The 27,231-nt window shown below is 53.1% G+C and overlaps 12 protein-coding genes across 12 annotated transcripts; 4 read left to right on the top strand and 8 right to left on the bottom strand.

Annotated features, from left to right (window-relative positions):
* Nucleotides 1–149: 149 nt before the first annotated feature.
* Nucleotides 150–2,102, bottom strand: BDQ94DRAFT_169004 (tricorn protease N-terminal domain-containing protein; the record flags this gene model as incomplete). The annotated part of the gene is made up of 1 exon (XM_026771191.1): nt 150–2,102. The coding sequence occupies one exon, from the start codon at nt 2,100–2,102 to the stop codon at nt 150–152; it is 1,953 nt and encodes a 650-aa protein (XP_026627698.1).
* Nucleotides 2,103–5,816: 3,714 nt separating this feature from the next.
* On the top strand, nt 5,817–8,096 carry BDQ94DRAFT_177546 (general substrate transporter; the record flags this gene model as incomplete). Its single annotated transcript, XM_026772932.1, has 8 exons — nt 5,817–5,885; nt 5,935–5,986; nt 6,039–6,294; nt 6,341–6,589; nt 6,642–6,883; nt 6,942–7,329; nt 7,386–7,516; nt 7,568–8,096. 8 exons carry the CDS (start codon nt 5,817–5,819, stop codon nt 7,771–7,773), a joined length of 1,593 nt encoding a protein of 530 aa, XP_026627697.1. The 3' UTR covers nt 7,774–8,096.
* A 551-nt stretch (nt 8,097–8,647) lies between these two features.
* BDQ94DRAFT_177545 (uncharacterized protein) lies at nt 8,648–10,029 on the top strand (the record flags this gene model as incomplete). The annotated part of the gene is made up of 5 exons (XM_026772931.1): nt 8,648–8,809; nt 8,878–8,985; nt 9,059–9,450; nt 9,505–9,569; nt 9,623–10,029. The coding sequence occupies 5 exons, from the start codon at nt 8,648–8,650 to the stop codon at nt 10,027–10,029; spliced, it is 1,134 nt and encodes a 377-aa protein (XP_026627696.1).
* Nucleotides 10,030–10,050: 21 nt separating this feature from the next.
* Nucleotides 10,051–12,080, bottom strand: BDQ94DRAFT_14358 (transmembrane amino acid transporter protein-domain-containing protein). Its single transcript, XM_026766268.1, has 5 exons — nt 11,851–12,080; nt 11,679–11,787; nt 11,506–11,621; nt 11,190–11,432; nt 10,051–11,132 (listed from the first exon to the last, which is right to left on the bottom strand). Exons 1-5 carry the CDS (start codon nt 11,963–11,965, stop codon nt 10,309–10,311), a joined length of 1,407 nt encoding a protein of 468 aa, XP_026627695.1. The 5' UTR covers nt 11,966–12,080; the 3' UTR covers nt 10,051–10,308.
* Nucleotides 12,081–13,052: 972 nt separating this feature from the next.
* Nucleotides 13,053–14,426, top strand: BDQ94DRAFT_169001 (metallophosphoesterase family protein; the record flags this gene model as incomplete). The annotated part of the gene is made up of 4 exons (XM_026771190.1): nt 13,053–13,212; nt 13,274–13,740; nt 13,794–14,104; nt 14,165–14,426. The coding sequence occupies 4 exons, from the start codon at nt 13,053–13,055 to the stop codon at nt 14,424–14,426; spliced, it is 1,200 nt and encodes a 399-aa protein (XP_026627694.1).
* An 18-nt stretch (nt 14,427–14,444) lies between these two features.
* BDQ94DRAFT_14348 (major facilitator superfamily domain-containing protein) lies at nt 14,445–16,335 on the bottom strand. Its single transcript, XM_026766239.1, has 3 exons — nt 16,150–16,335; nt 15,687–16,058; nt 14,445–15,585 (listed from the first exon to the last, which is right to left on the bottom strand). Exons 1-3 carry the CDS (start codon nt 16,273–16,275, stop codon nt 14,662–14,664), a joined length of 1,422 nt encoding a protein of 473 aa, XP_026627693.1. The 5' UTR covers nt 16,276–16,335; the 3' UTR covers nt 14,445–14,661.
* A 744-nt stretch (nt 16,336–17,079) lies between these two features.
* BDQ94DRAFT_140734 (seipin co-factor family protein) lies at nt 17,080–18,298 on the bottom strand. The gene has a single exon (XM_026765680.1). The coding sequence runs from the start codon at nt 18,033–18,035 to the stop codon at nt 17,355–17,357; it is 681 nt and encodes a 226-aa protein (XP_026627692.1). The 5' UTR covers nt 18,036–18,298; the 3' UTR covers nt 17,080–17,354.
* Nucleotides 18,299–18,474: 176 nt separating this feature from the next.
* BDQ94DRAFT_14320 (major facilitator superfamily-domain-containing protein) lies at nt 18,475–20,492 on the bottom strand. The gene is made up of 3 exons (XM_026766182.1): nt 20,021–20,492; nt 19,441–19,950; nt 18,475–19,364 (listed from the first exon to the last, which is right to left on the bottom strand). Exons 1-3 carry the CDS (start codon nt 20,290–20,292, stop codon nt 18,500–18,502), a joined length of 1,647 nt encoding a protein of 548 aa, XP_026627691.1. The 5' UTR covers nt 20,293–20,492; the 3' UTR covers nt 18,475–18,499.
* A 1,029-nt stretch (nt 20,493–21,521) lies between these two features.
* BDQ94DRAFT_140730 (WW domain-containing protein) lies at nt 21,522–22,391 on the bottom strand. Its single transcript, XM_026765679.1, has 2 exons — nt 22,246–22,391; nt 21,522–22,173 (listed from the first exon to the last, which is right to left on the bottom strand). The coding sequence occupies exons 1-2, from the start codon at nt 22,311–22,313 to the stop codon at nt 21,630–21,632; spliced, it is 612 nt and encodes a 203-aa protein (XP_026627690.1). The 5' UTR covers nt 22,314–22,391; the 3' UTR covers nt 21,522–21,629.
* Nucleotides 22,392–23,095: 704 nt separating this feature from the next.
* Nucleotides 23,096–23,868, bottom strand: BDQ94DRAFT_140727 (uncharacterized protein). Its single transcript, XM_026765678.1, has 2 exons — nt 23,325–23,868; nt 23,096–23,273 (listed from the first exon to the last, which is right to left on the bottom strand). The coding sequence occupies exons 1-2, from the start codon at nt 23,590–23,592 to the stop codon at nt 23,224–23,226; spliced, it is 318 nt and encodes a 105-aa protein (XP_026627689.1). The 5' UTR covers nt 23,593–23,868; the 3' UTR covers nt 23,096–23,223.
* A 1,548-nt stretch (nt 23,869–25,416) lies between these two features.
* Nucleotides 25,417–25,716, top strand: BDQ94DRAFT_140726 (uncharacterized protein). Its single transcript, XM_026765677.1, has one exon. It carries the CDS (start codon nt 25,479–25,481, stop codon nt 25,659–25,661), a length of 183 nt encoding a protein of 60 aa, XP_026627688.1. The 5' UTR covers nt 25,417–25,478; the 3' UTR covers nt 25,662–25,716.
* A 326-nt stretch (nt 25,717–26,042) lies between these two features.
* Nucleotides 26,043–27,133, bottom strand: BDQ94DRAFT_168995 (Kelch repeat protein; the record flags this gene model as incomplete). The annotated part of the gene is made up of 2 exons (XM_026771189.1): nt 26,043–26,905; nt 26,974–27,133. The coding sequence occupies 2 exons, from the start codon at nt 27,131–27,133 to the stop codon at nt 26,043–26,045; spliced, it is 1,023 nt and encodes a 340-aa protein (XP_026627687.1).
* Between the last annotated feature and the right edge of the window lie 98 nt (nt 27,134–27,231).

Genomic DNA, 27,231 nt, shown 5'->3' with positions numbered 1-27,231 from the left:
GCCGGGAACCGAAGGATTAGAGAAAAATGGACTTCTGTATCTATTCTTCTGCAGCAAGCAGAGCCGATAAATCTCTATCAGATAAGACGCAAGCGCGTTGTAAACCTATGTACATGTTTGAAAGAGCATCTCCCGGTCGATGTCATTCTTCAGGCCGCCGCCAAGAGATCGTTTGGGATATACAACGGCATAGTGTCCTCCCATCGACTCTGCGTCAGCACTGTCCAGTTCGACCCATCCGCCTCCATCTGCATGATAAAAGGGTATGGTTGCTGATTGTTATCGTAGATGGTCGCCTCGTCCTGGAAGCCGAACATGCCCGTCGCCCAGGCAATCTTGCCCTCGTGGGTCCAGACAGCGTGGGCATCATTGCACGCCAACTTTGTCAGCTGCCTCACATCACTACCGTCCACGGCCATGGTCATGACATCGTAGTTGTCATCCAACGGTCCGGAGATGGGCCAGCTGGTGCGACGGGTGAACACAATCCGGTTTGAGCCATCGGGGGCGAACATGGGAGTATTGTCCCAGGAAGAGCTGAGGGCCACCACGTCGCCCGTCGTCAAGTCCATGCGGCGCAGACCTAGCGGGATGGGATCCTCACTGGCGCTGTAGGCGAACTCACGCCAGACCAGCCAGCGGCCATCGGGCGAGATGGTGGGGAAGCCGGCGTTGGTGCTGCCGTTGGTCATGGATCGCGCCCACGAGCCGTTGGCAGCCACCAGGTACACCCAGCCTGGGTTGGCATAGCGATACTCAAACCAGTCACCCAGACCGACAGCCAGGACTTCGCCATCGCCGCGCCACGAGCCCTGGAAGGTGCCGTTGGTATTGGAGCTGTTGACGCGAACGGGGAAACGGGAGCCATCGAAGATGTCATTCGAGCCGGTGCCGTCAGCGTTCATGGTCACCAGCGAGGAGTTCACCGTCTGCTGTGAGGTGTAGACCACCTTGCCCTGGGCGGACATTTGGGGGAATACGTCGGTGAAGCGGTACTCCCAGTCCTTGCTCCAGCTGTACAGCGGCTTGTTAATGGGCCGGACGGGGTCCCACTCAACGTGCTCATAGACCATATGGCGGCCATCGGGGGACCAAGCGGGCGAGCGATGATAGCCCACCAGCGAGGCGTTGCGGTAGGCGGCACTCACGCTACCCTGGGGCTGCGCGGCTGTGTAGTTGATAGAGCCCGGGTAGGTAGCATTGGTGAGCAGGCTCTTGACCAGGTAACCAATGGTCTGGTTGTCAACATACTGAGGAAACAGTTTGATGCCGCCGGACTCTCCCGACGCATGCACCTGCCGGTCAGTTCCCGTGGCAAAGTCCACGGACACGATGGCAGTGTTGACATCGTAGAAAGCGGATTCGGCCACGCGCGCATAGTAGGTGAGCTCCATGGGGAGTTCATAGAAGACGATGCGGTTGCCATCGGGCGAGAACTTAGGCGAACCCTGACAGTAACCCGTGCGGTTGGCCACCCGACGGAAGCCAGTGCCGTCCGGACGGATGGCGTAGATGGACAACTCCTGGGTGTGCTCCCAGCCGCTGATGTTGTTATGCCCTCGCCACGGAGTGTTGCGATCCGAGGTGAAGACCAGCCACTCGCCATCAGGCGACCAAGCAGGCCGGAAGTGGCCATCGGGGAGGGTGTAATCACCCGCGACCTCGGTGGAGTTGGTGACATTCCATAATGCGCCAGTGTCCAGATTCTGGATCCAGATGTTGCTCTTGTAATTGCCGAGGGTGCCAGCAAAGGCCACAAGACTGCCATTGGGGGAGATGGCTCCGGCATCCTCCACAGCAGGGCTCGTGGCAATGGGCTGCAAGTCGGTGCCATTGGGACGGACACGGTACAAATCCGACTGACCATCTCCAGCACGCTCGCTGGTGAAGACAATCCATTCGCCGTCTGGAGACCACTGCGCATGGTAGTCAAAGGTGCTCTCGTTGCCCAGCAGCAGCCGGGGGTTGGAGCCGTCCGCATTGGCGACGTAGAGCTCCGAGATGCCCGGTGCAATGCGATTCATCAGCATCGCCCCCTTCTTTCCGGCAACAGGAGTGCCGCGGGCTCCCAGACTTGACGGCGGCTCATCCGAGCGCGCCATATTGGCGTATGGACATGATCCTGCTGCGGCAAGCCCGCTCAGGAGAGGGAAAAAAAGAAGAGAGGAGAAACGCATCCTGATGCGGTGCCAACTTGGAGGCGGCAACGGCGAACTATGTTGATGCAGGAACCACGACTTTCGGAGAATTGAGCAGATGGGCGTGGCCCTACTTAAGCTTCACGCTGCTGTGGAGCGTCTCATGGCGAGAGCATTGATCGATAGGCGTTGGGGTTTGCTCGGAAGAAGACCTCGGGCTTCGCAATAGCCTTCCCAATGAGGTAGGGAATGTCGCTGATGAGTTTGACGAAGTTGGGCTCTCGTTATTGGCCTTCGGCTACACATGCCGATCACTCCACGGCCCAGACGGGATGGACATGCTTAGCACCGCTTGGACATCCCCTTCCACGCTTCAGCTTTGAGGGATTAGCATTGCCTGCTCCACTCAGGGCAGACCGTGGTTGGATCCCGCGATGCTGCCAAGGAGGAGTGAGAGGAGTAATCCGGATCATCGCCGGAGATAGATTGGGAGAAGAGAGATGGCACCTGTAGGAACCTCTCTTCGGGCAGGGATATCACCACTCACAGGATACTCTTCTGGTTTTGGACTTACGTGTTGTCAATTGATATCAAAATACACGATACTGGGTTTAAGGGAAGGACGGCCTGGATGTATCGCCTCCTTGAGGTATACACCACTCTCACACGAGTGAAGCTTCATCTATCATGCTTATGAGTGGTCTCCGAAAGGATGGGCTTGGCACACAGGATGCCACGACTAGACTGTCTCTGGCCTAATCGCCGCTGAGACTCGGTATCTGTATAGTATCTCCGACATCATTCAAAAGCCTGGTTCGGAGATTGTTGGAATGGGGATTCTGGCCGGCGGTCTTGGCAGCGAAGGATTTCTCCGCGAGTCTCCGCATCTTTTCGTTTGGCTTGGAGAGGCAATTGAGTTCTGGGAGAAAGTGGACGGTTTGCTGGCTCATTCCCTGGTTTCTTCATGGCTTGAGGTTCTTCTCTCCTTCTTACTGAGTTTAGATAGGTTTTGAAACCATGAGGAGTCTTGGATGGGATTTAAACTATGGATTGAGAATCTGACGCAGTGCCATCTGCTGAATGACTCGCTACACATGGCCCTGACGTGTCCAAAGCGCCACACCGTAATCCCGAGGACAAGACAGAGAGTCCGGCTGCCGAACCAGGGACCAGGGAATTGTCTCCGCCTATTATTGCTATTCCTAGCGGGGTGTGGAATGTGAAGAAAGATTGGCTTGAGCCTGTTCGGACCGCTCCCGTTCGGCCCTCATAGGCGCGGTGTTTTCTTCACCCGATTGTTGTGTATTGCTTACTCTACTCCGTAGGTCTGTGCGAGGTCAAATTGCAGCACAACAGGGAAGTGGCGCCTGGCCAATCCCCGTGGGTGAGATTGGAAAGAGAGAGAAAGGGAGACTCGTCTGATTGAAGAACGAGGGTCTCTCTCCGTTCCGGACTTAATCCGATCTCCTCCAAATTTCCAGTCTCTTCAAGTTGATCATCTTCTCCCTGCTCCACTCCACCCGATCCGCACCAAATGAAAATGCAGGGAAATCCCACGCTTGCACGCACAAGCGCCAGACACAAATTAAAAGACGAGCCGATCGCTTCCCGATAAGCCTGGGGCGGTGGAGAATTCCAAGCAGGGGAGAAAGTTCAACTTCTTTGCCAAGCCCCTCCTCTCCTCCTCGGGGTTTGGAGATTCGATCAGATAGTAATTCCGAGGGACTCAATTATCCCGGGCTGTTAGGGATGCTGCTAGTGAGGCATGGTCCCCGGAATTAAATATTTGAGACGGAAATCTAGTCCTTAGTCCGAAATCATCCACTTCCAGGAGAGGCCGGATTGGCACGTTAGGAGGGGCGTCTGTCTACACAAGGTCCCCAAGTACGCTTATTTCAAAACCTTGCTGCCATATCTTTTCTTCATCATCATCACCTTTTGTATTATTTGTGTTCGGTTTCCTCTTATTTACCTTGTCTTGTCCTTTTAAGTGGAAAAAGAGAATATAAAGAGAGAGAGACACATAGTATATATATGAATGTGAGCGGGAACACGTACTATTAGTTGAAGCTAGGGATTACTCGGAAGACCGTAGACGAGGCGCTGGACAGCCTTGTCTTAACAGTCCATATCATCGTATCTTTGATAGTTGGTGTTCTTCTAGTGCGCTTTGAGGGGTAGGAGTTACACTCTGCATGTACCTGACATGGTGGATTGCAGTGGCTTGCAGAATCAGGCGGATAGAGATGCGTGAGAGTCCCTCGGTATCCCGCATCGCGCTGGGACCATGTATTCGGTATCTTTGGAGTATGATTGTGGAATGCAACCCGAGATATTTCTAGAACCCCCGACGCGTGAACTGCCTGCACCTTAAGGAAAAGGATGCAATACAGGCCCAGATGTGTAAGCCCATGTGTCACCACAGCAGCCGATGCAATGACTGCCACACTGCGAACCGTCTTGATGAGTCGCCCTTCCATCCTGTTTAGGTCAGAATGCTCAATGAATCGAGTTAGCCAGGTCATAGTTCCAGCATTTGTACCATTCATACTGGTACTGGATTTTGGTAAAGGAATGGAGGGACCGGCTCCCCCCGAGCCACCAGCAAAGATAAGGGCTGCGCTAGTGTACATCATACTACCAGTAGTAAATAATACAGATATTGTGTGTTTGAGTGAAGAAGAAAGCAGTAAAGGTAAAGGTAAAACTGCACAGTGGCTGAGCAATGGTACTTAATTAGGATCTTAACATAGAGCAGCCCACCAGTTACTTGGGGCTATTATCGAGCTTGAGTCATGTCCACGATCGTGACTCGTGCAAGGGTCGGAAACAAGATTCCTCATTCATTGCCATCCGTTCAGAGCGTCCAAGCTCAATCTCGGCGACAGAGGGTTCTTACCATGAAAGCCAAGCCCGATGACCAAATCAATGAACCAATCTTTCGTATCAGAGTCTCTGAAGGGAATGCAACATAGATATAGAGGATCCGAAGAAGGTAGATTATGATGATAGAGAAGACATCTACCAGGACCCAGTGGAGGAAGGACGGGAAAGCAACAACCAGGCAATTACTGCTTAGTACTAGTACCACGATTCAGCATTGCCGAGGGGAATGCGCCGACCAATGCAACCAAGACTTAGAATATTCTAAACCTAGACGAGTGGATAGACGCGGAGAAGCAACCTGACAGGCTGAAGAGGAAGAAAAGATCGACGCATTTCTCCGAGATCTTATCTTCCCCGCACTTCTCATGCCCCCCGGATTTTCATCTGCATCCATTCCCACACCCCCTTCGCCCCAACCTTTCCTTCCACGTAGATCGCACAGCGTGGGGGATGAAGTTTAACCTCAGTATCCTCGGCTATCGACAGGAGGATGTTGAATCAATACCAACCAGTATCATGACGCCATGTCCGGCAAGCTTAATGAAGCCACTGACTGCTCTCCCCAACAGCTGTCGAATGTAACGTAACCATCGAGTTGCCACCCTCGTCATCTACTTCTAAGCCCTGGGGCAAGGGCACCAAATGCAGCCTTGTTGGATGCAGCAACAACCCCCACGATGGCACCCCACCCCCGCGCTGTCGACTTGGGGTAAATCTTGCGCATTTCATAAGAACCTGCGTGCCCACCCCTTCCCGCTTCAGTTTGGCCGATATATCTCTACTGACACCACAATGACTGACTCAATTGCAAGGAAGCCCTATTTTGGGCTCGTCGGAGGATGGCTGACTTTTTGGATTACGGTACAAGTCCGGGGGTGCAACGAGCTTGTGCCAAGTACTGACTGTCTAGGTTGCTTGTGCTACGGACATGACCCTGTTTGGGTATGACCAGGGGGTCTTCAGTACGTCTTCCCGGCAATTAAATCCCAGATCTCACGATCTGATGCGTGGCAGGTGGCGTGGTCGTTACCCAGAACTTTCTCGAGGTCCACGATCTGGTCGGACCGTCTAAAACCTCGACCCTGTCCACCGTCACAGCCATCTATGATGTCGGCTGCTTTCTCGGGGCTCTCTGCGCCTTTGCCATCTCGGAACAGCTCGGTCGGAAAAAGTCGATTTTGATTGGGACCGCTATTATGGCGGTCGGCACGATTTTGCAGGCGAGCTCGTATCATCTCGCTCAGATGTTTGTCGGCCGAATTATTCTAGGGTCAGAGCTAACATGCCCCTGGTACGGCGTTCGCTGACAGTTGCAGAATTGGAAACGGGATAAACACGGCCACAGCTCCCATATGGCAGACTGAGACCGCGCAGGTCTCCTGGCGAGGCCGACTGGTCATTCTAGAGATGGCCTTGAATGTTGGAGGCTTCATGCTCGTCAACTGGATCAACTACGGGCTTTCCTTCCACGGCGGGGCTCTGGCCTGGCGACTCCCTATTGCTCTTCAGTTCGTGTTCATCGTCGTTCTTGCTGTCACTGTTCCCTGGCTGCCTGAGTCTCCCCGGTATGTGCGCGCCATGAGTACTCCTTTGGTCTGAATAGGCTGACATGACCAGATGGTTGCTATGCCACGGCCGCACGGACGAAGCATTGCACGTCATTTCCAGCATTGAGGCGAAGCCGAAAGACGATCCCTATGTGGCAACCCAGCACCGCGAGATCGTCTATAGTATCCAGTACGAGCGAGAAAATGCGGTGCCCTGGCGGGATTTGTTGACTGGTCGATCTGCCAATGATACAAAAACCCTGCGAAGGTTGCTTCTGGGAGCTGGCTCACAGGCGCTGCAACAATGTCAGGGTATGAGCTTTGTTCTGATTTGATCTCTTCGAAAGTTGCAACCTAAATGGCACCGTAGGCATCAATATTATGTCGTACTATCTCCCGCTGGTGCTCATCAACTCGGTCGGACTTTCCAACAGCATGTCGCGACTGCTCAGCGCATGCAATGCGACGGTGTATTTCGTGTTTGCTAGTGTGGCCGTAACGATGGTCGAACGATTTGGCCGACGCGGGCTCATGCTGCTCTCCACCTTCGGCCAGTTCGTCTGCTTTTTGATCATCACCATTCTGCTCCGCTTTGCCGAGATAGACTCCCGTTACGCGACTGCTTCGGTCGCGTTCTTCTTTTTGTACTATATCGCGTTCGGCATCGGGATGCTGGGGGTGCCCTGGCTATATCCGACCGAGATCAACTCGCTGCCCATGCGAACCAAGGGTGCAGCCGTGTCGACAGCGACAAACTGGTAGGTGCAGCTTGCAGTGAGCGCGGACTATTCACGGCGGCTAAGCATGCGATTAGGATCACCAATTTTGCCATTGTTGAAATTACCCCCATTGGTATCCAGCAGATTGGCTGGCGATTCTGGATCGTGTGGACAGTCACCAACGCGGCCTGTCTGCCCATCTTCTACTTCTTCTATCCCGAGACAGGTGAGTCGCTCACGTACCTCTAGATTATTATCCCTTACTGACGTAAGATAGCAAATCGGACACTGGAAGATGTGGACGACTACTATCGCTCTAACCCACCATTGCTGGTTACGCGAGATCCAGACGCAGTGTCCACGCAGCGCCCCTGGCGATACCGGCAGCGCGAGGAAGCAGAATACCAGCGACAGAAGGATGCCCAGGTAGGTACCGATGCGTCAAAGGACAGCAGCGCGGCCTCAGTGAGCCACGTGGAGTGAGGTATTCTGTCTGGATGACTATGGGTGAGGGAGAAAGGAGGGATAGAGGAAGGGATCGTCGGCGCGAAGAATGGGGATGGAGATCATCGATAAATACGGAGTAGATGGCCCAAGATACTGCTCGATTAGTAGAGAATTCCGCACGACAGTATTAACTCGAGACAGGTGATAAATTAATCGCCGTAATAGTGTGGGCCTTCCTTTCTATTTCGGTGTCCAAATGGGCGCCGGCTGTCAATAGCCTCATCGGGATCTGGTGCTCTCTCCCTGTGGAAGCTCTGACGAACTGTTGGACGGGAGACCGAGCAGACGAGACCTCCACGTGGTGCCTATTATAATCCTCAAGATCATCCTTCTCTGCCCCCCTGATCATGATAATTATACACTAATTTTAACTGTCCTCACGGATGAACCGGAGTGCCGGGCTTGGGGTTGGCGGCGAGTGTTTGGTAGCGAGGGCCGCTAGCATCGATCTCGCCCGCATTGACTGCTTCATGCTCCCATCGCATTGGTTCCAGCCCCAAGACACCGAGTCAGGATCAATCTCGCATATTCCGTAGTGGGCCTGCCCAGAGTCATGGACGCCCCAACCCATGCAGCTGGAGTGCGACCGAGAGTCAGGAACGCTGCTCCTGGGCCCAAACAGCTCCACTGGTTCGCTACGACGCTTCTACCATCATGGCCAGCTTCGCGCACATCAACAGCCGGACCCGCGTGGCTGAAACAGCAGCTTTTTCCAGCTTCTATCTAGCCGGGCCCACGAGCCAAATGCCCACCGCAATGAAAAGTCGCGACATTCCCTGAGTGCACCGCGACAGTTTTGACTCCTTCCCTGTCCCCGAGTTGCATCCACCAACATCTCGCGTGGTTCAGCATGAGTGAGTCGCTGCCCTTGGTGGGCCGCAGTCTCGCCATCTTCGTCGTCGCGGCGGTGATGATGGGGATAGGCACAGTTGCAGTGGCTTTGCGCACGTTTGTCCGTGTACACTTGGTGCGGGCCTTTGGATGGGATGACGCCCTGATGATTGTCGCGCTGGTACGGTCGCCTTGCCAAATGTTATGAACAATGCTCGAGAAACCGAAAGAGAACTAACTCTCTGCCAGGTGTTGTTCATCTTCCTGAACGCCTGCTGCATGATTGGAGCGAAAACCGGAGTGGGTCACAAGATGCTGGACTTCACCAGTATCAAGACGATAGAGAAAGCCATGCTGGTAAGAGCATCCATTCCCTCCTCCTTTGTATGTTTGAAAGCATTCCTCTAATCTAAGATGGAGAGAACTATAGTGGTGGTGGCTGGGTCAGATGTTATATCTTTGGGCCTCTGCTGTCGCCAAAGTGTCCATTGCCCTCGCCCTGCTGCGGTTGACAGTGCGCCAAGCGCATCGCATCATCCTGTGGACCATTATTGGAGTCGTGACGGCCATCGGTCTGATGTTCTGGCTGGTTCTGCTGTTCGACTGCCACCCCGTCTCGTATTTCTGGTTGCGGCTTGAACCCACTCATTCGGGAACCTGCCTGTCGATCGACACACTGCTGGCCATTGCCTACTTGTACAGCGCCATCACCATCTTCTGTGACCTGACCCTGGGCATTTTGCCCGTGTTCTTGATTTGGCGACTGCAGATGAACGGTCGCACCAAGGTCGCACTGGGCGTGATTCTCAGTCTCGGAGCCATGTACGTGTCTGTTCGTTGAGATTCTCTCGTCGCAATATTCTAACCCGGTTCCAGCGCGAGTGTGGCGGTTATCATCCGACTCCCATTTCTACACTTCTATGGAGACACCGATTTCCTCTGTGAGTGACCGCTCCACGGCTGGGCACCATGCATCGTTTCTGACGCGACACAGACTCCACATACCAGATCGCCATTTGGTCCATCATTGAGACCGGTCTTGGAATTACGGCTGGCAGTCTCGTAACTTTACGCGCCCTGTGCCGCTGGTTCCTCGAGGGTAGCAGCACTCAGGGCCGCCGGGTCCCGGGGAAACAGGCCAGCGATGGCCCATACGCGCTGTCCAGCTGGACGGGAGAGGTCTCGAAGAAGAGTATGCGCGATCCCCGGTATTGGCGTCCAGACCTCGTCCCCGGCCAGATGGATCATCTCACCGTCACCACAGTCTCCTCGCCGATGGCTGGGAGTCCACGGAGTGACGCCAATAGCAGCCAGGAGATACTGAACCCGGAGGGAGAATCGTGGCATCATGGAAACCATGTTAGTATCCACCAGACGTTTAAGCTATCCGCGGAAGAGTAATTTTGCCGGGTACTGGTTTTCCTTAATTGTTTCATTACGCCTCTCAGATATAATATAATCTCTTCTATGTCGTGTTCGACGCCTAGTTTGTTGCGCTGACAGTAGGAGGAACACCCTCTCCTCAGGTTCATGATAATGTTTGAAAGGAATAATTCTAAAACTCAAAAGTCGTGAGATTCGAAACTCGTGAGAGGATCATGATCATAACAACTTTAGCGCAGCATGCTGACGCATTGAGCGATTAATACAAGAAAGAAAGAAGAAGGATCACAACGCCCATCAGATTCCCAGACTGGCACAACTGAACGCCGGGGAAACCGACCCCGAGTAATCCGTGATGATGGCCTCGACTGCCGCATACAGACCCGGTCCCAACAGAAACAGGCCACAAGCCATGACGAAGGCATGCAGCAGGGTCATGCTCGTGCGCCCGAGTCCCGCAAAGAGCTTCCCCCGGTACAAATGCCAGTACGCTACGGCGAAGAAGATGAAGCCGAAGAAGGAGTCAAAGGCGGCACCCAGCAACGACAGAAAGTCGCCCATGCTGGGGACGACCTCGGAAAAAATGAATCCCAGTACCCAGATGCCAATCATCACCAGGGCCCACACTCCCCAGCCCACGACGGTGTTGCTGTGTGCGTGTCTGGAGGTACCCAACAGGTGAGAATAGATGAATTTAGCGGTGACGTTGGCGTAGATGGCGCCGATGATCAATGTAGGCACGATGACAAAACCAAAGGAGGCCTTCCTGTACTTAACAAGACCCAGACTGCCAAAAGCGGGCGCAGTGGCGTATTGGCCCAGGTAGCGGAAGCCGATGGCGGGCGGCACGATGAAGAGAACGGTGGAAATGATGGCCAAGACCGCCAGGGACTTGGGGAAGTCCTCCGGGTGCTCCATCTCCGCGATGAAGGTGGGGAAGAGAATCTGGGGCACCCAGAGGAAGGTGATGTTCAGCACGGCGTTCATGCAATCCACCCAGCTGGTGCCGGGCAAGGGGAAGGCGTATGTTCGCACAGGACCATCGGTCGGAAAGTCCAGGGGTGCCGTCTCGATTCCCGCGAAAATGAGGAACAACAGGATGGCCAGACCCATACAAGCCGCTGACATTGTTAGCGAATCACAGGTTGCAAACATTGCGGTGACATGAGTTCACTTACCCGAGAACATCGACATGAAGGAGACATGACGCAGGGTTCTTGGGGCGGACAGGACGATGCCCATGACCATGACGATCGCAGAGAAGGTCACGGTACACAGGGAGTGATCGGACAGTGTATCAAGCACCTTGGCTCCAGTCAGGATGTGGAAACCGATCAGCAGGATGTTGTTAGCCAGCAACATGAAGCCGGAAAAGATGTACGCCGTCTGGCTTTTGCCGAAGACATAGTAGCCAAAGTCGCCTGTCCGGGGTGACGAACTCGAGTCAGTCTCAGAATCCTATCACAGGAGACATGGGAAGAGAGGAGTTCCTACAAATGTTCCTGATTTGTGGGTGCTTCATGATGTACTTGTGCATGGTGAGGGAGGTGACCCAGAAGAGGGCGCCGGACACAACCATGGTGATGATGCCGGGCACCCATCCGAGCACGCTGAGGGACAATGATGATCAGTTTCGTGGCCATTGGAGATTTTCCCTCTTGACTTACGAGAGTGACCAGGATTGAGCCATGATGGCCAGACAGACTTGGTCTCCGGCGAGCAACCAGGCGGCCTTTTGCCAGGACATGGTTCGGAGTTGGATCTCATGTTGATGGTCTATATCCCGGCATCCCCGCGACTTAGCCTCGGTTCAAACAGACCAATGGAGCTGCAGCCTACCTTCGGTCACCAGCGCATTCCAGATCTCGTTGGACGTGGACTCGTCGGATGCCAGCTCGGCCACATCAGTGGGCGCCTGTTCCAGCTTCTCCTTGCGATATATCGGAGCCGTCATGATGCAGGGCGAACTGCTGGAAACCAACTAGCAGTATCTAGCGGAAGAGGACTCGATCGGAATGCAAGGATCGACGAACCCTGCAGCAGAGAAGTATTTAATTTAAGAAGTAAACAAAGTCGCGAGAGAGAGAAGAATTTGGTTGAGGATGAAGAAGCTTTGATTGGCAGGCGAGGCGGGAGTGGATATGGCGTGATAAGCCCCAAAATGGCGAGGGGAAGATTTTAGTCGGAAGGAGAACATTTCCTGGATTTGATTGATTGATGGATCGTATAGTTATCTCGTTAGTCTACTATTTTATTGTGATTTGTCTGGCTTATCGTCTCCCCGCGTGGGTCGCTTGTCAGCCCGTCTTGACATGCTCGCCATTTCGATCGTCCCGGTCGCAAGTCGTCTTGGCTGCTGCTGGCTAGAATGGCGTGAGTTGCATCGTATTCTTCATCCACTCCAACCCCTGTCAACGCAATCTTATTGGATCTCTTAAAAAGACCTGTTTTGTGATGATTTTCTCGATTGCAATGGCCATTTCTGGAAAGGCTTGCGATGAATGAGACGTCAGTGACGAACCAGTGTCGGCATATTCACTGCCTCCCCCGAAGCTCAAAGGGAGCTCACCCTCGGCGGTCACATCTCTGGCTTGCAGTTAATCAGTCAGCATGACCAATCCTTTACTGAGCTTGAAGTCAAATTTTCTGCTTCATTGTCAAGAATATCGCCGACATTACACGATCGGTTAATTGTGGCCACAACTCGAGCAAGGGGGTGCGACCAGTGAGTGGATGAATAAATATGGTACTGCAGGCAGTCCCTGAATAGCCGACCCAATCCAATATTCCGCTTGCAGCTTAGCTGAATATAGCTACTCAATGGTGACTAGTTTCCTTCGAGGCTATACTAAATCATGAACGACAGCCTCTCATCGCGTCGCATGCGGGAACGTGTCACCGGCGTCTCCTCACGCAGCACCGCATCACTCAAACCCTGTCACAATGCGTTGGACCGGTCGCGCAAAGTATTTAAAGTAGAGGGGAAGAGCCTGTGAGATCGCACCGGAACCAGTCGTATCCTGGTCATCATTCTCAAAGTCATGTTGCGCGGCCATCTTCTACTGCTAGCAATCGGCTGGGCTGGAGTGCTACATGCCCTACCCAACTCGCAGAGACGAGGGAACATCAACAAGCGCCTTCAATTCACCTCCAATGGTACCTTCCAACTTACCGTGTTCGAGGATCTCCATTACGGAGAGGGTAAGTCACACTGCTAATTAATTGCCCGCGGATAGGATATACATTGACCCTTCTGTTCTAGCGGAGGACACCGACTGGGGCCCGGAGCAAGATGTCGAGAGTCGCACCGTCATCAACACCGTCCTGGACCACGAAAGTCCTCAGCTGGTTATTCTGAATGGCGACCTCATCACGGGAGAAGACACCTTCCTGTCCAATGCCACGGACTACGTCGATGAAATCGTGGCTCCACTCGTCCAACGAAACCTACTGTGGGCGTCCACCTACGGCAACCATGACAGCGACTACAACCTCTCCCGCAATGCTATCCTGGACCGAGAGCGGACCTATCCCAACAGTCTGACCACCAGCATGGTTTTGGGCAAGCTGGCAGGTGTGTCGAATTACTACTTGCCTGTGTACCACTCCGATGCGTCCCAGAGCACCCCAGCAGTCATCCTGTGGTTCTTCGATAGTCGCGGAGGGAACTATTACCGGGAGCTCGAGGGCGGGAGTGAAGTCCCTCAGCCGTGCTGGGTCGATCAGTCGGTGGGTCGCGAGTTTCGTTTCCCGCACAAAGGCGATGCTGACCCCTTCATCAGGTGGTGTCATGGTTCGTGGAAACCAATGCGAATCTCACGGCGCAGTATGGGAGAGTAGTACCTTCGCTTGCCTTTTACCATATTCCCGTCAACGCTATGTTGGCCTTTCAAAACCAAGGCGTTGAGACCCATGAAGAGCCGGGCATCAACGCAGACGATCCCCTCGATCAGCAGGGAGCAGCGAGCGGGCAGGGTGAGGTCTCCGGCACTGTGTTCAGTTACTCGGGCCAGGATATTCCCTTCATGGAAGCGCTGCTCAATACCAAAGGGCTCTTGGCAACCTTCAGCGGCCATGACCATGGCGACGATTGGTATGTCTTCTTTGAACCCCTGGCTAAATGGGGAAAGACAACATATCTGACTAGAAATAGGTGCTTCAAGTGGGACTCCAAGCTTCCCGGGATGAACCTGACCGGGAACGGTTTGAACATGTGCTTTGGCCGCCACAGTGGCTACGGTGGATACGGTTCGTGGACCCGAGGCGCCCGGCAGATCCTCCTAGACGAGAGAACTCTGAGCACAGAGTTGTCCACCTGGGTCCGGTTGGAAGATGGATCGGTTTCGGGCAGTGTCAGTCTCAATGCCACGTACGGTGAGGATGCGTATGCCGCTGTGCCAACAACGTATACGTGATTGCTCCACGCAGAGTCTGTCCCGCCATGGCAGTCTCCCCATAATGACACGGAATGTTTGGCGTAGAATCGCATCGACGGGAACACTGGAAGGTTTTTACATCTACGCTGGCATACGTGAGGGGAGCAAAGCCAGGAAATACGTAGCTGCGTCATGATCGTCGTCGTCGTCATCATCATTTCACATTTCGCATCTAGTAGCTGTCTATACCGACATATATACTACTCTATCGTTCTTAGTATTTCTTCTCCATGGTGAACCCATGGCCAGCCAGATACTCCTCCAGCTCGCGATCCTCCTTCTCCAGATCCAATTTCCCGCTTTCGGGCAGGAACCAGTACACAATCATGCCCAGAATCGCCACGCCACCCAGAAGGTAGAAGGTGGCGCTGTCTCCGGCGGCATCCTGCAGGGGCGTAAAACACTGCGTGCCCACCGCCGCTCCCGTGCGACCAAAGGCCGTGGCCACACTGTACCCCATGCCGCGCATGGCGGTGGGGAATGATTCACTGGATATGAGGCCGATGGTGGCACCCGGCCCCAGGTGTCCAAAGGCCTGTAGCAACCCGTAGAGCACGACAAAGGCCGCGATATGCTGGGAGAGTTTGGCGTAGGTGCCACCGATGATAAAACCCAGGACCACGTAGCCCGCGAATCCGACCATTCCGGTGCCCCGGCGTCCGATCAAATTGGTCAGCCATGCGCCGATGATGACGCCGGGGACGGGGAGCGCCGCCAGAATGATCTGCCAGATGGCAGTCGTCTGGATGTTGCCGTCCTTGACGAGCGAAGAGATGATAGTGCTCGACATGATGCTGTTGGGGAAGTTGATGAAGTCGTAGAGGAAGAAGGCCAGCGAGGTGGTGAAGAGACGCTTCCAGTACCGGCGCACCAGCACCCAGTAGAATCGGGCGGGTTTCCGCTGGCGCTTGAAGTTGGAATGGTGATACAAGGTCGAGTCGGTCATGAAAAATCGCAAAACCATGATGATGGCGGGCAAGATGGTGGCAATGCTGTAGATGGCATGGAAGGTGATGGGCAGGTTGTTGTTGGTGGCCTTGAGGCAGATCAGGTAGATGATCATTAGAATGGGAGAGGCGGTGGTGGCCATCAGCGTGGTGAAGGAGACAAAGACAGGTCCTCGGTAGCGGCGCTTAAACTGCATACAAAGCATTCTGGTTAATTGCACATTCTTGAAATCCTTGGTCCTGGTCTGCCTGATAGTGCGCCGGTAGGGAAGAGAAGGGGATGGAAACGTACATCGTCCGATTCTTCCAGGCCGGCCGCCGCACTGGGAGGGTATTCTCCGCCCACGCCAAACCCACAAATGCCACGGACGATGACAAAGTACCAGAGCATGTTGTGAGAAGGGTGCACCTGCAGGGCCAGGGTGGCCATCAGCGTGGAGATGGTGACCAGGCCCGAGGTGAAGAGAAGACCCGCGCGCCGGGAGGCCATGTCCGAGACGTATCCCAGCACGACCACGCCCAGAATGGCACCGATGAGCAGGGAATTGCTAATGCGCGTCTGCATCTCCGATGGGTAGCCGGATTTGCCCAACAATTTCTTGAAGATGACATTTGTGGGATTGGCCAATTGGTTTTGGAACCCATCGCTGAAGTTGGCGATATACTGTCATAAACCACTGGTTAGCGACGCGTTCATTGGTAGCTTTCGGTGGGGTTGAAGAGAAGAAAAGAAAGATCATCGGTTGTGTACTTACGCAGCTCAGGATGGTCAAATTGCTCTGCCAACGCGTGGGACGGTAGGTTGACGGCGAACCACTTTCCACCTCCTGGTCAGCCACTACCGTCTCGGCTGTTCTTTTGTCGGACGTACTCTCGCGCATCAGGGGGTGATTTCTGCAGATCGACTTCGTGGGAGAATCAAATCACTGCGCGGGGATGGTAGGGACAGGGCAGAAATTTAAGGTGAGGGGAAGCTTTCGCGGGAGCCCTACAACAAGCCCCGGCACCGGCCGCGGAACCGATAAATTATCAGATAAAAGATTGTAGCGCAGACCCAGTTCCGATAATGGCCGATGCTCTGGTTGGCCAGTTAGATTGTGTCAAGCATATTCTCTCTGCTCAGGCCATTCTCCGCGGGGAGAGAAACAAGGTTACTGGCCAATGACTAACAGTAACCATGGCCGATCCCGAGCCAGATGGAGGAGAGGATGATCACACCAACAAAACATTCCCCCTTGCCCCAAAATGCTGATATCCATCACTTTTTGTAGTACCTAATTCTAACATTTATAATTAACAATCAACGCAGAGGCTATGGTGCTCTCTTCGTTCACGAGACGAAGATGAGGGCAAAGAAAAAGAAGCAGAAAAAAAAAGGCCGGACCCTGCTGGATGACCCACTTGCCGTGCGTCGGTACGTAAGGAGCACAATTAGTGGTGTACGGAGTTGTCTAGTCTCTGAAGCAGTACGAGAAACTGTTGGGAAAAAAAATGAAGAAGAAAGAAACTATGAAAGATGGGCACGCTGGACTCGTCGGTGAAGATGATTCCAGACCCTGTTAACCCCAGGCCTAAAAAAATTATAAAACTTGATCGCAGTAGCCAAGATTGTGTGTCAGCGGAATTGCTGCGGCGATAAATTATGATCTACTAGTAGATAGAGAGGATCACTCATTACTAACATTCATAATATCATAATAGTGACTTGCTAATAGATCTTATATTATTTTATATAGTATGCAGTTAACTAATGAACTATGTGCACACCAAGGACCTGTTGAACGAGTCACTAGTAGTATTACTAGCACAACCAAGTAGAGGGACTGCTCCAACCAATATATACATTCTGGATAGAACTGACCTACTATAGATACAAAAGAAGCATGAATACACTCAAGTAGCAAGAAGAGAATTATGAATCACCACGGAAAAGAAATAAACAATCAACATCACCAATCCCCTACTGTGCTTTCTTCTCTTGTGTTCCATCCTGTCCTTCTGCTGACTCCTGATCCTGACCCTCCGGCGATGGCATACGCGAGAGCCAGAACCGAGAGATCAACCCGCCCAGGTATTTCTGATCGATCCACTTGATGAGGCCGTACAGCAGCCAGCCCCAACCCCACAGTGACACGCCCATCATACTCGCCACCAGGAGCACCGGTCCCAGAATGAGCACCGACAGTATCGCCCAGAGAACAATGGCGACCGCAGCAAAGACGAAGACGCCCGCAAGGAAGACGAGTAAGGGCACGCCGCAACAGATGGCCTGACAGACGAGGAAGGTGGTGCTGGCGGGACGGCGCGCGGCCTCATCGTAGAGCCAGGCCTGGCGCGGCGCCGGCAGGATCCAGGAGAGCAGCCAGGCGAGATGGGCTTCGAAGCGATCGAGCAGACGGGGCAGGGACTGGCGACACCACTGCTGGAGGGGCGCGAGCACCGGCCCACTGTTGGCGTCGTCGCGCTGCGCATCGTGAATGTGATCTGGTTCGCCGGGATATTCGCCGGGGAGGACCGAGTCGGGCAACCGAGTGGCGGTTTGCGTGGTGGTGTCCTGCGTTTGCTGGACGGTCGATTTGAGGTCGTTGGCCAGCTTGGGCGGACGGCCAGCCAGGTTACCGGTCGCGGAACTGAGAGACATCGCGGAATTGTTGGAAGGAAGCTTAGATGAAGTTAAATTAGAATGTCCAGAGAAACAAAAACAAGTAGTAAAGGTTGTTGGGGGTGGGGATTTGGGGAACAAGATAGATAGACAGTCAGTGGAAGGGAAGAGTAGAAAAGAGCAGCAGCAAAGCAATGACGTAGAGGGCGGGGGAGGACATCGTCAATCCAGGGTGGCCCTGAACGGGTGGACTGACCCCGACCCAGTCATCACAGTTGCTTTGTAGAACTCAAAAACTCTTCTCCATCCAGTAGTAGTACTTCTACTTCATACGTATCTCCTTTTCTGCTTCCCAGCAGGAGAAGGCGCCCATCCTCGGTGACGTCACTGCTCTTTTGCAACATATTGATCAGGAACCCTAGGAAGTTCACAACAAGAAAGCGGGCATATTAGTTTTAATCTCACGAGGTCTACAAGGCACATGAGGGAGCTCCATTAATTGCCTAGACTGTCGAGCCATTAGGTTCATCCTCGATCGCCTCTTGCTTGGTCCTGCGTCGCCCACACCACCTGCTTCGCTTCCCGACCGCCGCCCGAGCCTTGTCATCCCCGCCATGTCCCTGTCTCCCGATGCGCAAAAAGGCGCACAAGGGAATGCCGATGGCCGATATCCCTGCACAGTAGAGCAAGGTGGCACTGTATGGGGCGATCGCATCCCCCGCAAAGTACCCATGGCTGGTGGGCCCGCCCGACTGGACGGCATCGAAGATGGCGGTGCTGATGCCCATGCCAATCGTCACGCACAATTTGGTCACCGTCTGCAAGATGCCGCCTGCAATGCTCTGCTGGTCGGATGGTAGGGCGCTCATCACGTACATGTTCGCGACGCAGAACTCAAAATCCGCCCCCACCACCGCCAGCAGCAACCCGGGGAAGATAAATGCCCAGTAGCTGCTGCTGGAATGCTGCAGCCCCATGAGCAGAAAGGCCCCCGTGTAGGCGGTGGCCCCGACCGTCATAAGCAGCGTGTTGGACACCCGATGCATGATGAGCCCCGCCACAATGTTGACGAGAATGCCGCCAATCGCCATGGGGAGCAGGTGCACGGCCACCATGAGGGCGGAGTAGTGCCGGATCTCCTGCAGAAATAGCGAGATCCAGAAGGTCATGATAGGGAAGGCCAGGAAGCCCAGCAGCAAAATCGTGATGACCAAGGAGAAGTCCCGGTCGCGCCAGATAAACATGGGCACCAGGGGGTATTCATACCAACGCTCCCAGAAGACAAAGCCAACTATGAACAGCGCGCCCAGGATGAGCAGCACGAGCACATATGGCGTCTTCCATCCAGAAGGGGCATCCGAGCCAAGACTAGAGCAGAGTCAACCTGTCAGTCGGGGGGTAAAACAAAAAAGGGCTATATGATGAAGACAGTCAGGCAACGCACCTCAAGGCGCCCGAAAACATGCCAATCCCGGCGATGGTCAGAATGGTCCCGACGACGTCGAATTTCTTCAGTGCGAGGAGGGACAGAGGCTCTTTGGCCCCATGGTCCGTCGGCACCACGAACAGTGCGACCGCCACGACGACGACGTAAATGATGGCCAGCAAGAAGAAGCTTGCCCGCCAGTTAAAGAGCTGGGTCGCAATGCCCGAGAAGATGGTCCCAAACACGAAGCCCAAGGGATTGCCGGCGCTGAAGCAGGCAAACACCCGATTCTTGCGCTTGGACGGGCGCGGGTACAGGTTGGCCAACATCCCCTGCGCCGGTGGGATCGAGGCAGCCGACATCAAACCCATCACGCCGTTCAAGACGTCCAGTTGCAGGGGCTTCTGGGAAAACCCGGCACCCAGAGCGAAGACCGCATAGAAGACGAGACTGCCGAGAAAGAGGGTCTTGCGACCAAACAAGTCTGCGAGGCGGCCGAAGCAGAGGAGAAAGGAGCCACAGGCGAGCCTAAACGGTTCTCATCATTAGCTACACCGGTATGCGAAAAAAAAAAAGAGAATTGGGGGGGATGGCGCACGAGGAGGAACCGGCCAGCCAGGTGAGTTCAGCGGTGGTCATGCCCAGATCCGTCTGCACTTGCGCGGTGAGGACGGTGACACTGCCGGTCAGGAGCGACGACATGGCGATGGCCATGGTGGCCACGGCGACAAAAAGGATCTCCTGCACGGTGGACGAAAAGACCGCGGGTCGACTCTCATCGGTGGGTGGTTCGCGGAGTGCCGTGGTGGAGGTTGGGTTCTTCTCCAGCGCGCTGGACATGCTGGACTCCATTTCTCCCATGTTCGCCATTGGGAGCGATGGCACGAAGGGTGAGGAAGACCGCAGAAGAAGTAGTCCGAGGATAGCTGACGAAGGGAGGGGAGATTGAGGAAGAGAGGCGTAATCGGTGGCACCTTGGTACCACCTGAAAAACGACTGAAAGAAAAATAAAAGGTATCGCCAACTAGACACTTAGTGTCATTCACTATTCACGCGGCTTACGAAAGACGCGGGGGTTTTCCGCAGATGTTGATCGGCAAAAACCAGCAACTTTTGTTCCAAGTTGCACGGCAGATCTGCTTGTCGGACACCGCCAATTTGAGAAGGCTGAAGTCGAGGCTGATCGACTGTCCGAAGTGGTATAGACTGTGTAGACTTGAACAGATGAAATCAACTTAGGTGTAAATTCCCGGTCTGCCAATCCTCGTGGATGCAACCATCAGCAAGTCGGGGTGTCGATTCAGATCATCGTGTATCGGGGCCAAGCCAGCCCAGGAGGACCGGAAACCGAGACCCGTCAAACCCAGTCAACTGCCGAGCTCCAACTGATCGTGGGAGAAGGTGCGGGTCTTGTCCGGGAAGACCAGCAATCGCAATACGAGGAACACTGCAATATACTGGTGTCTGTCACTGGGGATACCTGGTTGGAGAGGAGGTACTTGAGTGATTTGTTCGTTCCAATTATTGCCACCCTAATCTAATGGTGGTGGTGGTGTACCACTCCGTGGCTGTGATCTCCGACCGGAGTTAACTTGTCCAACTGTGAGATGCATCTTGAAGACCATCTGCAGGAAAGACGAATGGTCCACCTACCATCCACTAGGCCTGAGGATTAGGGGGGCAGGAGAATCAAAGTTATTTAAAGTTAGGTGGACCCGGGCACCGTCTTTAAAGTCCCTTGGATCCGACTTCAGCCCACTGCGGGGAGACGCACCAACTGACGTATCACACCCACCCTTCCCCTCTCCTGTGAGTATGCACGGACGATTTATGGCAATGATACTCAAAAGGAGAAGTGGGTTTAACCCCTCTTCAACAGTCATATGCAAAGTGGGGCGAATTTGGCCGGGTATGAAAAGCATCGTGGATGTAATGGCCCGCAATAAGTCTATCAAACGCGGTCCTGAATTACGCTTTTGACCCACCAGCAAGGAAAACACGAAATATGAAGGGGGAATGTTATCCTATCTCCCATGCCTCATGCGGTGTACACATAAATCACTTCCTCATTCTAAATGAATCAAAAGCTTGCCCAGTCATAGAGTAGCTGAAGTAGTGTATATTATGTCTATTGGGTATCAGGTTGGCAGAAACATCTCTTCTACAATGTATCATGTCATCATCGCAAAAATAACCATGATCAAGCACTAGAAGGGACCAAAATCTCCCCCAAAGTCGTCAAAGTCCGGGCCTGGGGGTGGCGGACGATCAAAATCATCCTCCAACGCCTCGATGCCTTCTCCGAGCAGGAATCCTCCCAGCAATCCTCCGCCCACTCCCAGGGCAGCCGCCCCCATCTTCCCCATGCCTTTCTTCTGCTTCTGGTTGCGCGGGGCTTGGGCTTGATCCGGGCCGTTCTGGTATGCAGTGGGATACTGATTGGGATAAGCGGGTTGCGGGGGATACGCAGGGTTATAGCCATAGCCATTATACCCGTACTGGGGCTGCGGGTAGCCGTAGGGGGATACCCCTCGATTCGGCGCGTATGTGGACTGCGACGCAGGCCGTGGGGAGGAGTAGTAGTAGGGATCCGGACGATCCCGAGTTCGTGGATCTGGATCTTGTCGATTACGCGTGGTGGCCTCGTAACTGGGCGGGGGACCCTTGGGAGGCGGAGCTGCACCATCAGGCTGGGCTGGTCGGTCTGGTCGTTCCCATTGTGAGCGCCCGGTGTGAAGGTTGACATAGTACCTTAACAGTAACACAATCGTTAGTACAAGAGGACTCGAGAGGGAATCCCAAGACCTCACTATGGTTGCTTACCATTCTTGATAGCGATCATCAAATTCGGCTTTCCAGCCCTCGGGCACAAGGGGGGCAGGAGGAGGCATGGTGACACAGTTTTAGATTGAGATAATTTCAGAGATGGTAACCAAATGCAGTGATTACTAACCGATGTTGTGACTGAGAGTGAGAGATGAAATCCGAGATATGCCGAGTGGATCTATATCTCTCTTATATATTGCACCGGATCTGACGGGCCGAGTTGGCCGGCAAAGATTTTAGGCGCCCGCGCCACTTGACATCATCCCGACCAGCGCATGCAGAACAACTTCAAGGGGAACGACACACTGTTGATGGTGCCAGCATACAATGTTATACTGAATCAGGACCGGCCGAGAGGCTTGCAGGAGGCGGTGCAACTGGCCAACGTGGCAAGGAATCCCGGGCAGCCTTCCAGTGAATATCCGAACCACGATGAACCACTCCGCTTCCGACTAGAGTCAGGATGATCCTGTTGTTCCTGAGAACTTCCTATCAGGCTCTAAATATCTCCAAAGAGGAAAGCTATAGCAAGTATGTAGCCGCCGGTGTGTTGGCGGCGCGATTTCCATTATCGCCAGGAATGACCTCGAGTGTGGCGGGCTATCATCACCTCTATCTATGCACTGGACTATCCCCAACCAACTTTTCCCCAATGGAATCCAGCGTTTGGCCTTGTATAAGTTATAATAGCTCTACCACGGTGTATACCTCGGAATAGGTGTCTCTAGTGGCTATTGGCAGGTTATTGAGGCCTGACGAACGGGAGTACCCACCGGGTTCCGGCTTCTCCGTGCAAACAGGCAGTTATATTCTTCCGCCGGCGATTTTACAGCGTACATTAATGGATAGATAATTCCTGAAGCATGGTTTCTTTTCATTTCTTGCACGACATCCCCCGTCCAGTGAAGATCAGCAGCTATCCGCATTGTCTGGAGCCTGAAAGCCCCTCGGACTCTAAAAAAGCTTGTCACTCATTCACAACCTAAGCGAACATGGCCGAAAATGAACGTCAATATCAGCCTCCAGTAAGACTTAGAAGCTTATGTGAGATGTGACAGTCGACTAACACCCTCTAGCCTGGCCCCCCGCCGAAATTTTACGCGGGACCTCCTCCCCAAGCGCCCCAGCCAGCTGCATCCTATGGATATCCTCAAGGGCCAGCTTATCCACCACAAGGCCCACCACCACAGTCGATGCAGTACCCGGCCCCGATGCCGGTTCAACAAGTTCCCCCGGGACGTATGCAACAGAGCAATCAAGCGTCGGGGGAAGAGGGATGTTGCGCAGGCCTTCTTTCGGCCTTTGCATGTTGTTGCTGTCTTGATCTGCTGTTATGATTAGCATGCCTCCCTCGGGAGGGGAGCATAATGGGATTCCCCGCGAACTACCTAACTCCTTGAATGAGACGAATCAGTCACTGTTGTAGAAGACAGTCTGTACATATATGCCAAGGGACACATTTAATCATGACAGCCAATTAATCATTATTGGTGTATGGGTCTCTACCCCGGCACTTGAACTAAGGTTTTCTCAAACTATCCTCTGAGCTAGTCAGGAATAGATGACTTGTTGGATACCTCCAACTACCCTACGACGGATGGATTCACACGTAAATCGACGACTATCGCAGATAAACTTGAACGGTAGTATGACGTACCACTTGTCTGGGGAAGAAATCCGAATGGCAGTACATTTATAGAATGGCTGAGTTCTTTGACCATCAAGTTCGGACTACTCGATGTGCAATCTTCGTTGTTCTCGTGGGGTTGCGCATGGCCGACGGAGTCCGGTTCCCAGGCGTCTCTCCGTAAAAGAGATGAACTCCATTTGCTGACTTAGTATGCAGGTAGACCCACAGGTAATATCCTTTTACCCACAGTATCCTCTTTCAGCAGATGCACAGCTACCAAACCTTTGACGCAATAAAATTGGTGATCGACGATAGGATAGTCTCTGCGGCCATTTATCTAATCCATGTGCAATCACCCCCGCCAATGCTACGTGGTCACCGACGGACTCCACTTCCAATAGACATGGGTTCACCAAATTATTTCATCGAAAGGGAACATAAAATCACTCAGGGTTCAACTTACATGCAGGGTTTTCCTAGCACTTAATTTGTACATGAGCGCAGAGCTGGTCAAGTGCACCATACTAGGTAGGTGTCATCCTATCGCTGGAACCCTTTGACCCCTACATAGCACCAGAGCGTTTTGTGGTGAGGCGTTTGACAAACCGTCCTTCGTTTGTGATAGGGTGGGTTTCAAAGCAATGTAGCCTAGCAAATAGCCTGATGTTAGAAACCCAGTATGCTCTCTGTCACTGGGTGCATTGTTCTTCGAGGTCAGGAAGCCCACAGCCCATCATGTGCGAGCTATTTCCTCGTGGTTTCCATTCCCCTATTATCCAGACTTTATCAGCCCCATAAGGCGATCCATAATATGAGCATGGTATATGTTCTGGATCCACCTGATCTAGTGTGGATAACCGAAATGCCATGACCGCAATCATCTCATTCGGTAGCCACACTGTCTGCCTTATCATTCAATAGATTCGTGTTTCTTATATTTCTTGGCCACCCTCTAATACGCTATATGTTATTTTTTTATCTTCTATCTTCAACATTCTTGGATACGTGGCTGAGGTCGAGGAGCTACACTGTACCGGCAGTCACCGCATGATTATTGCATTACTCTCCGTATTGCATGCAACTTTCACTGGAATACCCAACGACAGGGAGCACGTGATTTACACTCTCATATAGTCGATGAAATCTGGGATATCCTGTGACAGTAAGCAATAACAACTACCCCAAGTAAAGCACATGAAAGAGTGAGAACCTAACACGTTAAAATCCTCCCAGGTCCACGCATACAAACTGCGCGATGGTTGAGCGCTTTTCTATCGAGCAGATCTCCGCTTCATCCAAGCAAGAATCCGGGATGTCAAAGACGAAGACCTTCCTATTCACTATATTAATCACTCTACTATCCCTCTGCACTGCAGCGGCACTCATCGTCGCCTCGATCGCAATGAAAAAAACACAGGAGCTCGAAGATTTCAGATCCTCGCTCTTCATCAGCGATTTGGAGCGCATGTTCAATAGCACGGCCTATGCTATTGCAAACAGTGGACCAGATGCACCAGCATGTCATGATTACGCTGCGGAGGCGATCACGGGCCAAACGACATTGCCCGGCAATTGCGTGTCCGTGGAAGAAAGTTATAATATGTGGGTGACCAGACTTGCAGATAACTGTACTCCGTATATCTTTGCCGAAGAAAACTGCACTGGTGTTTCTAGAGGCTTTGAGAAGATAGCTACTCCCACATGTATTGTTGCAGCAGGAGGAGGCCGATTGAGTGGGCAGTCGGGGGACTTTTACAGGAGCTTTCGGATATCGTGTACCTAGAGATCGGCCGAGTGAAGCTGCAAGACATAAGTAAGGGAAGTGGGAAGTAGTTGCCGCGGACACGGATCTTTCGCTAAAACGCTACGAAGGCAAATTTGATCGAGCCGATAATTCTGTTTCCTACTTTTACCGACTGAGCGTTTTGCAGTCAAAAACTTCATGTGGCTTTTTCTGGAGGGAAATATTGTTGAGGTATCTTATTGAGATGATCCGGATGGCCTACCATTTGAGTTCTCATGGCATATAGTGCAGCCTCCTTATAATCGACTATTACTGGCCTGCTGTTATTCTGAAAAATCGTTGTATCTATGTCAGACAAGATAGCATCCTGATGTGCACATATAGAATACACTACAGAGGTTTTGCCCATTAACAGTAGCACTAGACAAAATCCAGTCGCCACACATCATCCAACCGCTCATTTGACTCCGCAAGTCCACCGTGGACTATTATGCTCCCAGGATTGGCATGTGCTTCAGGGCCGATGACATCCGCATCAAACCAGCCACGCGCCGGAGGTCTGTTAGGCTCCGCAACATCCACCTGTGCCCACCGCTGAGATTGGAGATCAAATGCCCACACATCCGCTAGCATCTTCCCGGCACCCTGGTGTCCCAGATTACTTGGATCATGCTCGCCAAACATTGTTACCAGAGACTGCCTTCCAGCGATGGTTGTGACGAGCAAGCAGCCGACACTTCGCGGACTGGGTCCGGAAACGCCATCCGCTGCATAAGTAAGACTAGTCCACTCATTCGTCCGCACATCATACACATCCACAGCTCCGCCTTGCTCTCTGGTTCCGTCAAATCCGTTCATCCGGTAGATCCGCTGATCAGCGTACGCGATTGACGCACCGCCTCGTTCAGGGCCGGGCGCCGGAGGCAGCTCTAGCCATTGCCGGGAATGGATGTTGAAGGCCCAAAGATCGCGTAGACGGCCACTCGATGGACATCCACCGTGCAGATAGATAGTGTCTGTGCCGTTATTGGTGAGCGTGTGGTAGCTTCGGCCCGCAGGATGTTGCGAGTTTGAGTTTGCAGGGGGCAATTGCGACCAGGTATTCTGGGTCGGATCAAAGACCCAGAAGGAGCCAAATTCCTCGATCGGGGCCATAGCGATACCGCCCCGACCAGAGAAGATATAGAGTTTCCCGGCGAGAGCGGTCGAGGCGGATCCTACGCGGGGTTGGGGGTGAGTGGCAGACGGGGGAGTCTGTATGAGACTTCGGTTGCTGGATGTTGCTAGTCTGTGTCAATCAAAGTATGGTCCTGATAGATCTTGCCGAGTGGTCAAAGTTATGGCGACTTACAAGCATCAAAAGACAGACGGTATACAGCAGAATCGACTGGTTCTCTTGGCCGCAGCTCCCCGCCATAGATGTATGCGTTGCTGGCGAGAATGGCGAGAGTTTGGGATGATCTCTTGATGGAGACATCCGAGAGAATTTTTGTCCAGATAGCACGCGGCATGGCGAGATGATATCTCCAAATTGAAGGTGAGGTAGGTGATGCGTGAAGGGTAATTCGAAATCTTGATGGTCAACACCCTGCTTTTATAACCCCAACCG

The sequence above is a fragment of the Aspergillus welwitschiae genome (genome assembly GCF_003344945.1).
Source record: "Aspergillus welwitschiae strain CBS 139.54b unplaced genomic scaffold BDQ94scaffold_11, whole genome shotgun sequence".
In the NCBI taxonomy this organism is placed as follows: Eukaryota; Fungi; Ascomycota; class Eurotiomycetes; order Eurotiales; family Aspergillaceae; genus Aspergillus; species Aspergillus welwitschiae.
Note: the sequence above shows the minus strand (reverse complement) of the source record. Positions and strands in the feature narration are given on the sequence as shown.

What these genes read in the sequence shown, in the direction of transcription:
- BDQ94DRAFT_14358 (XM_026766268.1), bottom strand. Translation starts at nt 11,965, where the DNA reads ATGACGGCTCCGATATATCGCAAGGAGAAGCTGGAACAGGCGCCCACT. An exon ending in CCCACAAATCAGGAACATTT is followed by an intron (nt 11,433 to 11,505) that starts GTAGGAACTCCT and finishes CACCCCGGACAG; the next exon opens with GCGACTTTGGCTACTATGTC. An exon ending in CTTCATGTCGATGTTCTCGG is followed by an intron (nt 11,133 to 11,189) that starts GTAAGTGAACTC and finishes TAACAATGTCAG; the next exon opens with CGGCTTGTATGGGTCTGGCC.
- BDQ94DRAFT_14348 (XM_026766239.1), bottom strand. Translation starts at nt 16,275, where the DNA reads ATGCGCGAGAGTACGTCCGACAAAAGAACAGCCGAGACGGTAGTGGCT. An exon ending in ATTTGACCATCCTGAGCTGC is followed by an intron (nt 16,059 to 16,149) that starts GTAAGTACACAA and finishes GGTTTATGACAG; the next exon opens with TATATCGCCAACTTCAGCGA. An exon ending in GCCTGGAAGAATCGGACGAT is followed by an intron (nt 15,586 to 15,686) that starts GTACGTTTCCAT and finishes CTTTGTATGCAG; the next exon opens with TTTAAGCGCCGCTACCGAGG.
- BDQ94DRAFT_140734 (XM_026765680.1), bottom strand. Translation starts at nt 18,035, where the DNA reads ATGTCTCTCAGTTCCGCGACCGGTAACCTGGCTGGCCGTCCGCCCAAG.
- BDQ94DRAFT_14320 (XM_026766182.1), bottom strand. Translation starts at nt 20,292, where the DNA reads ATGGCGAACATGGGAGAAATGGAGTCCAGCATGTCCAGCGCGCTGGAG. An exon ending in TGGCTGGCCGGTTCCTCCTC is followed by an intron (nt 19,951 to 20,020) that starts GTGCGCCATCCC and finishes AGAACCGTTTAG; the next exon opens with GCTCGCCTGTGGCTCCTTTC. An exon ending in ATGTTTTCGGGCGCCTTGAG is followed by an intron (nt 19,365 to 19,440) that starts GTGCGTTGCCTG and finishes ACTCTGCTCTAG; the next exon opens with TCTTGGCTCGGATGCCCCTT.
- BDQ94DRAFT_140730 (XM_026765679.1), bottom strand. Translation starts at nt 22,313, where the DNA reads ATGCCTCCTCCTGCCCCCCTTGTGCCCGAGGGCTGGAAAGCCGAATTT. An exon ending in GATGATCGCTATCAAGAATG is followed by an intron (nt 22,174 to 22,245) that starts GTAAGCAACCAT and finishes GTTACTGTTAAG; the next exon opens with GTACTATGTCAACCTTCACA.
- BDQ94DRAFT_140727 (XM_026765678.1), bottom strand. Translation starts at nt 23,592, where the DNA reads ATGCTAATCATAACAGCAGATCAAGACAGCAACAACATGCAAAGGCCG. An exon ending in AATTTCGGCGGGGGGCCAGG is followed by an intron (nt 23,274 to 23,324) that starts CTAGAGGGTGTT and finishes TCTAAGTCTTAC; the next exon opens with TGGAGGCTGATATTGACGTT.
- BDQ94DRAFT_140726 (XM_026765677.1), top strand. Translation starts at nt 25,479, where the DNA reads ATGTGGGTGACCAGACTTGCAGATAACTGTACTCCGTATATCTTTGCC.